Here is a 9,466-nt window from a genome sequence, read left to right on the forward strand (position 1 = left end):
ACAAGCGCTCACTATAACCAAAAGTGCTTTTGTCATAACCTGCCTTAAATGACTTAAATTGTGTGGCGATCCTAGAACCAGCTTTCAGTAAAAAATTTACTTTCAGAAAATAGACAATTGACAACTTTATGCTGTGGTGCTTTCCGTACATCTGTTAAGCAACATGTGGTCAGAAAATTACTGACAGTCGCATGGTTTTAGCAACCGGCTTAAAGGGAATATAAACCCCATTTTAGCGATTACTTCCCCAACAAACCAATAGGCTGCGCCGAAAATATCAAAATTCATAGGAAGGGACAGCCAGTATAGGAACCCTTTGAGCGTCAGTATACTAGTTAGCACGTGTATGTGATTTTAGTTAACATTAAAAATTACAAAGAAATCTATAAAACAAAATTTTAATGTTTGGTTCATGATTAGCAAAACTATTAGCAACAACTATCCATGGGAAGAAACAAGTATTTAAAAACTACCTTAAAGGAAATTCATAGCAAATAATAAAAGAAATGTGACATTTAAAATGCATGGCCATATTTCCTATGAATGCCTCTAGCGCCGGTGTAGTGCAAATATAAAATGTGGACAGCAGCCTTGGCAGTGGTGCGTTTCTTCCAAGGCCATTGGTAGCCTGAAAAAATTCCACTACACCGCCCCTAGATACATTATTGATAGAGAATAAATTTTCGAATTGAATACGAATGATTATTTGGAAAATACTATACAATTACATATTGCACGAAGGAAAGGCGTAATACTTATTTTGAGGGTAAACAGAATGGACCAAAGAGGCACATTCGTACAATTTTTCCAAGTCACAATTTTTAATCTCAGTTATTGTTTTTAAAAAGGTCAGTTAAATAAATTAAAAAAATGATCTTTGGTGCAAACTTATAAAGAAAATGCTAACATGACGGGCTAACCAAAAAAAAAATAAAAACGTAAGGAAGAGATTCCTTTTTTATCACAAATGGCACTTGAAATCGCGATACACATGGAAGTACCTCCATTTAGGTCAAAAACTCATCACGTGTTTGTTCTAGATTCTCTTTTTAAATGACAAATATACTATTTACAATAGTGGTTAGAAGATATAAATCTAGGCACCATTTTCGCTTACGACTTTCTCTACACAATTGGCATTTTGGACTTCAAAACACAACCATTTTAGTTTCTCTTTTTGGCATTATTAGAAATTTTTAAATAATAAATTCTCTGGATTTCTTTATCGTATCAATTCCTCTCTAAATATCAAGATGTTAGATTAAATGATTTCATCGACGTCTATTTGATTTTGGCCTGTTAATCATTACCTGTCTCATCATGGTTCTCATTTCATCCATGACACTTTCGTAGATTGGTTCTTCTTCAATGACCGTGGGTTCGATATGAATTCTGCGGGCCTCTAGAGACTTAGGAGTTGGTTGAGGAGTCCATTGAGGTGTTGGAGGCTGATTTAGCATCATTCCAGGCATTGCGGCTTCGAAATTTCTCCTCTGACTAGGGGTGTAAGGGCACAATGGATCCTGAGGACGCCCTCTTAAGGTGCCAACGTAATGCTCCATAGCTTCCTTTTGCAGATCGACTAAGACATTTCAGCTTTTAAGATTATTTCAAATAGTTCAATTAGTTTCGCTTATTAACTTACCAGGGTAAGGCAATTGAAGGGAAGGTGGTCGTTTGTAGTAAACAAACAAACATGCACCAATGACTATAGCCACTATTAGAACAGTAGCAATTACGACTGGTATCACTATGTACATAGTTTGAATGATAGCAATCTCTTCATCGTTCACTTTATGTTCTTTCGAATTTTTCTGCCCTAAATGGTACAAAAGCATCGATTTAAAATTATAATATATTGGGAGTTAGCCTAACTACCTGGTGGCACTGCTGTTTTTATAGAGACTGTCTCGCTTGGTTCACTATCACCAAAAGTTCCATGTGAAACCAAATATATCTGATACATTTTTCCAGCCTCTAAGCTTGTTAGGGTGAATTTATTTTCATCAGATAGCCGTGATATTTTCATTTCTTTCCATTCACCATCAACCCCCCTGTAGAAGATGGTGTATCCTGAAACTGTGAAGTCTTCCGCTGGTGAAGAAGCTTTCAGATGCAAAGTGTTTGGTGCAACACTTAAAATTGAGAGTAAGGGCCTTGGAGGTGCCTCTGGTTGATTAGTTAAATGTTAATATTTAATTCCAATTATCAGGTGAACAACTCCTTACCTCCTTCTCTTGTTCTGACCAGCAGTTCAGTCGAAGGTGGACCAGTCCCCACATTATTAAAAGCTTTAACAATTACGTGATAGCTGGAAGACTTGTGTAGTCCTCTTAATATGTAGTGATTTGTCGCATTGGTGAATGGTGCAGTGAAAAAACTGAATGGCGAGTTTGAGGAGAGTGACTTGTAGCCGACGTAAAAACCTTGCAGTTGCCCATTCCAAGCTTTATGATTAGGTGGCTATAAAGGTCAAAGCAATCAAAAACTATTTTATACCAGTAACACCCCAATGTATTGAAAAAATTATAAAACCTCACCTTCCATGAAACTCTAATGAAAGTGGCACCACTTGCATCAACTTTTATATCAGTTGGTGCTCCTGATGGCTCTGAAAGTAATTGGAATTAATTAAATTTGGAAAATTACAATTAGGGAACATTTTTCATTGAATACCTTCTTCTGACGTAGTGAATTGAACTTGTTCTGATGATACGCTGGCACCCACAGAATTTATTGCCCATATTCTAGCTCTATACGTAGTTGCAGGTTGAAGGTCATTTATTACCACGGAGTTCAATCCACCAGGATATGTAAGATTACGATGTTCTCCAGCCGGATCTTAGAAAAGAGATACAAAATTATTAAAGGGATAAAATAGACATTGGTGAAAAGGGAACACTATGGCAGGATGGGATTCTAGGGAAGGAATCCAGTTGCATTGGTGTGTTACACCAAAGGTATGTGCTTCAGCCTCATGGTGTACATAAGTTTTTTACACGCCACTTTCGTTGCCCTTTAAATAAGATTCAAGAAAAACAAAACACAATGCTTACCAGATACATCCCAATATTCCAGCAAGTATTCTAAGATAGCACTGCTACCAGTGTATGGGGAAGACCATCGAATTCGAACATCCCTGCTCCAAAAATCAGACACCTCCAAATCAACTGGAGGGGATGGTTTTTCTAAAAACCAACATTGAATCAATGAATTATTCAACAGCATTAAATTGGTTATTATTTTTATCTTACCAGTTACAATTAAACGAACAGTCATGTCATCTTCCCCAGCATCATTTGTAACAACGCAAGTGTAAATTCCAGCGTCCTGAGGCACTGTGGTGCTTATATACAAACGACTAATGCTATGTGTATTTTGATGATCTTCTTCTTGCTTTAATCTGGAATGGGACAAGTTGATCTTATATTAATAAATAAGCTCACGCAAGCCTTACAAATACTTTGCACAATTATAAGAACCTATGTTTAATGTCATCAAGATTCCTTTTGTTTTGCAACCAACTGAATTTGAGTGGCTCATCACCATTAGCTTTGCAAACAAGAACTGCGTCTTTACCTTTTTCCACAGATTCGCTATTAAACTTCTCATGAATTCTTGGTTTTGCTAAAAAAAATAATGTTTGCTTATGGAAAGTATTAGATGTGATCCCTTTGGTTAAAGTTTCTTACTCCAAACCCTTAATTCTACCGTCTTGATTAAGGCATCTCCAACACCATTTGAGCTACGACAAGAGTAGGACCCGGAATCTTCTTTGGTAGCTTTACTAAAGTAAAGAGTACCATTATCACTGACCCTCCACCTCAGTCCAGAGTTCATGGAAGGTTGACTGTTTTTGGTCCAAGTGACTTGGGGTTTTGGTGACCCCACAGTTAAACAATTTAATTGTACATCCTCTCCAAGCTCAACTGACAAATCACTAGGTTCAACCACCCAACTTGGAGGAACTGAAGAAAAAAAAAATATTAAGAGTTAGTTTTCACAATGAAGACTGCATCTTAAACTTTGAGCACACACCTTTGACAAATAGTGTGGCTGTGGAAGCATCAGTACCACCCTTGTTACTCGCAATGCAAGTATAATTGCCCACATGAGCTTCTTTCAAGGGCCCAAGTATTAGGGATGATGTAAAATCATCTAGTTGCCTAGAGTTTGCTTGGAGGTCTGATGGAATTTCACTACCATCTTTAAGCCACTTGAAGTTCAATGGTGGTTCACCTTCGTAGGCTGTGCATGCAACTCTGGCTGTCATGCCAGCAGTGTGCGATGAAGGAAAAATCAATGGGTTGAGTTTTGGCGGCCCTAAAAAGGAACATAACACGGTTAAAAAAATTATTGACCTAAAACATAATGACAGTAAAAGCAAGCAAGGAGTCTGGTATTTTTAAAAGCAATCTGACTGACCAGCAACTTTTTAACTTTATAAACTTTTCTGTTTCACTTTAACTGACTAGCCAAATTAACTTTAATTGTTTTGCCATACTGTACTTTTGATTTAATCCATTATGACTTTATAATAAAGGGCTCTTTCAGAATATCGTCGGTCTGAAGCTAACTATATCCTATTAGGGCTTATCTGATTTCATAATAAAAGTTAAGAACATTGGAAACTAATTTAAAAATGTAATAATGGGGTTGAGTTCTTGGACTTCATGGTTCAACAAAATGCGATATTATTGAAAGAAGTTTGATTAAATTATTAAGGGACAAGTGTATTTATTATTTCTTTTGGTTTCCCTACTGACGTGCACGAAATCGGTGGCTGTCAAGCGCGACCTTAAAACAGGTTTCAAAAATTGCATACTCGTACAGGAATTATATTTATAAAAAATACACTTTCACAAAGGATTCGAAAATTGAGCCTAAAACGAGCCAATTATAAAAATAGCATTTTAACTCTTCGCTGGCGTCTCAAAGGGTATCAATAAAACCCTCATCTACATTTATTGCCCATCTCTAATCCCTCCGTCGTCTCGTCGAAAGAGCAGCCAAGCGCGAACTTGAAGACAACTTCGTAAAATGCATTCCCATTGCTACTGGGCCTTATATTCAAGGACGATTGTCTAGAAACATATCCTCTTCGTCACTTAGCGTAAATAATTTTGGCTTATTATAATGGTAACGCGTTTACGATTACCATTGCCAAAACGCGTCATTTCAATATTAATATTGTTTAATAATAGAGAAAAAAATCTATTATTCTCTATAACAAATCGGAAATTACACGTCAAAGAGTTCGATTGAGGAATGTCGCTGATATAACAAAAAAATTCTAACTAGTTGTACCAGAAGTAAATAATAACATTTTGGAAGGGGAAAAGTGAAAGGGGCGTGTCTGTCTTAATTTGGGCACATGGAATGTAGGGGTATTTTAAGATATCTACCCATTTTTATTACTTTTTATCCTCGAAAATTGAAAATGTCAAGACATAAACATGTAGGTGTAATAGGAATTTAAGGAGTTCTTCCAAAGGTGTACCCAAATGAATAAAAAATGCCCTAAAAAACTCTATGTCACGTTATATCCCCCCCCCCCCTAGTCTCCAACTCCTCCTGAATTTTATATCACATGTGCCTATTGTGAGGTTAGTTGTCACAAAACTAAATTTCAAGGGACTTGTTCATACCACATATTCCTCTATTGATAACTGTAAAGTCTGTAAATCTAGGTTGAGTACATTGGATGATTGGACTAGTCCATTAATTAATTATTCCAAATGATAACCATTCTCGTTTTGGGTACTAGTCTGAACCACAGTCTGTCTTAGGCCTAGGCTTAAGAAAACATTTAAATATTATACTCACTTATCGTGTCTCCATTGATGACTTGTATCCATAAAAACAGGCAAATCATCAACGCACAAAGGCCTCGATTAACACCCATCTCTTGAGATAATCGCGAAAACAATGGGTTCATTCGTCGTCTACTCAATTTGAGTCCGCCAAATGTTCATGAAATTTAGGTCCAAGTTTATTCCGATTACGGAGAAAATAATTTCCACATAACGCGATACTGTTTTTCTTCGAAAGGCGCGCGTAAAAAAAAAATTAAAACAAACTCACAAAGAAAATTTCAGGACCTTGGGAAAAGTTTGAAGAACTGGACCGAGTCTTACGAGATATCCATGGTTTGCTTAGTTACGAACGAACAAAAAAGCGCGTTCCTAAATTCTAAGTTTCGATTTTACGCCGAAAATCTAAATTTGAAAACAAATACATACTCTTTTCAGTGTTCGTATACATAAGAGGCTTAAATTAGGTTATTTTCAAAGGTGTGACACTTCAATCTAAACAAATTCCTCGTTCGTAAGCGGGTACTTTTTAGCGCGTGCGGGAAAATTTTCGCCCATAATGGCGCCGAAGCAGCGGGGAAGGGATCTGTGGGTTTTCGGAGTTCTGGCTCTCGCTTTCGTGACGTGAGTCACTAGCTGCTAGCTCTACTGCCTTCAGCTGATAGTCCCCGTACACCGCGCTTCCTTCTCCACGAATCCCCCCCCCCCTCCCATTGCAAATTGAGAGAGAGAAAAATATCCCCCGACCCATCTTTCCGTTTCCCGCCAAGTTTTTAGCTTCTTCCTTCGCTCTCAAGCAAGGTTGACAAAACTGTATCGTCGTCAAGGAATTGGGAGGGCTCATCGCGAAGACGGGTCAATAGGTTAAGCTAGACTGAGCCACGCCTGATTATAAATAACGGAAGGAAAGCGTGGACCCTTCTCCAGCGCAGATGTTACCGGGAAAAGGCTGTACCAAGCATCTCTTGGAACAGGAAGTCGCAGGGGCTACATTTAAAAGGTTACATTGTAATCCCAAACTTTTGTATCAAGGTTTTTAACGCTAAATATAAACCAGTACTTCCAGCCACCTCGAAAGAGATACTTCCTGTTCTACAAACAAATCAACCAAACCCGCATTGTTACGAGGAGGCGAAGACCCCTTTCCAAAGCCTCAAAGGTGTCAATATTTTGCCAACTCGAATTACGACGTGTTTTTGATTCATTCTCTTTTAAATATCAAAATCGTCGGAGGGGTCCTTCGTAATCCGAATCGTGTACTTACTCGAAAGTGCGAATATTTCTATAAAACGTCTGCGCGGAATAAGTGGGCGTAATGAAACTAAGCCTCTTAATTAATACGCGAAAACGATTCAATCTTTCGAGTCTTAACTCGCGAGAACGGACTTTTGCAATTAAAAATAATCTCTAAAAATAATGGTTGGCGCGTTTCTTATCCGACTTCCGCGATCTTGATAGAATTAACACGAAAAGAGGTTTCCTAACGAATGAAAGAAATTACACCGAAGTTTTTAGTAGAGCTAATTACAAAGTTATCCGCCTAATTAGTTTTGAAACGGAAGGGGGGGGTGGGGGTGAACTGACTCAGACTGAACCGCCTCGCTGTGACGTTTTTCCAATTTTTATAAATAAGAGCGCGTAAAGACAAAAATCTGGTAGAGGCAGAGAAGTTACGTAGGAAAACCTGTCGCGACGTGCCGTCCTCCGAAACATATTCAAGTATTATTCATAACGAAAAAGACTCGAAAGACTGAGACCAGACGACTGGCGTCTGCCTAGAAGTTATTGGACGAAACCGGTGCCTACGAGACCCACAGTTCTGATAATAACAGAAGTATATAAAATGTAAAATCATCTAGCACGCAAAAATTAAGTACGTACTTTCCCAGGCTATAGGCAGCTTTTTATGAACACGATTGTCACGGCAAACCGCGGAAATATACCACGCATTACTACTGTACCTTTTACCGCTTGTATTACACCACCTAATGATATAAAATAAACATATATATTTTTTCGATTGTTTCTTCCGAAACCTTTTTTGAAAAATCAGCTGGGGGTCATTTTGTCATAGAATAACATTAACAGTATAGGAAGATAAAAATACTTTCCTATTAGATACATATTATATACTTTTGATAATATTAAAATAGGCTTTTCGTAACGTAAACCCATTCGGGGGAGGCCTTTCTTTGATCACCTGTGGCTATTTTCGCAACGCGTTTCATAGTATTAGTGGGCAGGTGCGTCGAGTCACTATGGAAGCCTTTTACTCAAGTTTGCGTAACGAGGAAACGCAATTAAAGCAGCGAAATGTTATAAAAAAAAACCCAAATCCTGTTTGTGATACTGCGCTTTTTGTTTTTTTAACTTTGACAAAGCGCTCTCGGTTTCGGCTTTTGTTGGCGCGCGACTCGCGTTTTTTGTTTCCCGTTTCGCTTGAAATCTAACTAGAGGCACCGACACTCAAAGTCATTTCCGTACTACTTTTAAATTATTAAAATATTAACTTTTCGTTCCCGTATTATGACTTTACGGAATTTATTACGTTGCTTTTAGAAATATCATTTCAAAAATTATTTGAATTTTACCAAAAGCGACATTAGACCCAAAAGTGTGTGGGGCCTTTAAAATATTTACCGATAGCTAGTCTCACAATTGACCGATTGTGCGCGTGACAGTACCTTTACATTGTGAGGTTTAGCAGGCTTAGTTCCCTGCTTTTATACCCTATCATAGCGGCGTATTTTCACGGGCAAAATGAATTTTAAGCAGTAGCGTAGCCAGGATTTGGTTTCGGGGAGGGCACACAATGAAAAAAAGTAAAACCAAAAATAAATTTCGGGGGGGAGGCACGTGCCCCCCCCTGGCTACGCCACTGATTTTAAGATATCCCAATAGACTACATAACCTACTAGTTGGAATAGTATTAGTAGTCTAGCAACTATATATTTAGTCTATGGTCCTAAGTTCGCCCGTAGACTTACATTCTAAAACGCCTCACTCCGCGGCGCTGAAGTGGAGGAAATTTAAAATTTTGATGACGCATTTTAACCCTTCTCTCACTCCCCCTTTTTACTTCGCGACAAGCTCGCTTTAAAAATTGTACCGTAGTGACACACTTTTGGGTCTTATGTCGCTTTTGGTTTTACTTTTGGATTCGATAAAATGAGGCGAAAATGCCGCGAAATTTAAATTTGCGAACCATATTAGGCTAATCATGGAACTAACTAGCGTTAGTTAGTTCCATCATAGACAGTATATATCCCTTAGGGATATATACTGTCTATGGTTCCATGGGCTAATCTAGGAATACGAATGACCAGTATCCTGGAATGGAAAAATGTATTCTCCCAATACGGTAACGTAGCTCGCGCTAAACTTTAACCTAAGCCTATAGCGCCATCTTACGGCAGGCAGTGTTACTAGATTAACATATACGCGTGTACATATAATTTCGTCTGCTAGACGTTCGAAATAAGAAGTAGTAACGGGTTTTTCACGACTGATTTTTTTGAGTTTATTTAAACATGATCTTTCAAACAAATTCAAATCTTACCCAACCTGAACTTTTCCTTTAAGGTCAAACTATTTCCGCTAGATGTCTATATTGTATTAAGTTCAATCGGTGCCTCCGTAATACTCACGGCACC

The 9,466-nt window shown here is 38.0% G+C and overlaps 1 protein-coding gene across 7 annotated transcripts; it reads right to left on the bottom strand.

The window, feature by feature from the left end:
- Window positions 1-382: 382 nt before the first annotated feature.
- On the bottom strand, window positions 383-7,304 carry LOC149940837 (cell adhesion molecule Dscam1-like). 7 transcript variants are annotated; one of them, XM_090179907.1, is made up of 16 exons: window positions 7,078-7,304; window positions 6,243-6,308; window positions 6,085-6,154; window positions 5,827-5,945; window positions 4,039-4,323; window positions 3,693-3,968; window positions 3,483-3,627; window positions 3,255-3,403; window positions 3,057-3,188; window positions 2,677-2,841; window positions 2,541-2,611; window positions 2,229-2,463; window positions 1,876-2,169; window positions 1,646-1,819; window positions 1,311-1,582; window positions 383-1,241 (listed from the first exon to the last, which is right to left on the bottom strand). In XM_090179907.1, the coding sequence occupies exons 2-16, from the start codon at window positions 6,262-6,264 to the stop codon at window positions 1,197-1,199; spliced, it is 2,454 nt and encodes an 817-aa protein (XP_090036033.1). In that variant the 5' UTR covers window positions 6,265-6,308; window positions 7,078-7,304; the 3' UTR covers window positions 383-1,196. The 7 variants fall into 7 exon arrangements, with proteins under 7 accessions (XP_090036033.1, XP_090036031.1, XP_090036034.1 ...); XM_090179905.1 differs by lacking the exon at window positions 7,078-7,304 and having other exon boundaries at window positions 6,243-6,492; XM_090179908.1 differs by lacking the exon at window positions 7,078-7,304 and having other exon boundaries at window positions 1,879-2,169; window positions 6,243-6,489.
- Window positions 7,305-9,466: the final 2,162 nt, after the last annotated feature.

This window comes from Leiobunum rupestre, chromosome 6, assembly GCF_980474605.1.
Source record: "Leiobunum rupestre chromosome 6, qqLeiRupe1.1.hap1, whole genome shotgun sequence".
Classification (NCBI taxonomy): domain Eukaryota; kingdom Metazoa; phylum Arthropoda; class Arachnida; order Opiliones; family Sclerosomatidae; genus Leiobunum; species Leiobunum rupestre.

Bases quoted from the DNA above. Each gene is read 5' to 3' on its own strand.
- LOC149940837 (XM_090179907.1), bottom strand. From the start codon at position 6,264: ATGTATACGAACACTGAAAAGA. The intron at 3,628-3,692 runs GTAAGAAACTTT...TATTTTTTTTAG, and splicing joins GGTAGAATTAAGGGTTTGGA to CAAAACCAAGAATTCATGAG. The intron at 2,464-2,540 runs GTGAGGTTTTAT...TGACCTTTATAG, and splicing joins TCATTAGAGTTTCATGGAAG to CCACCTAATCATAAAGCTTG.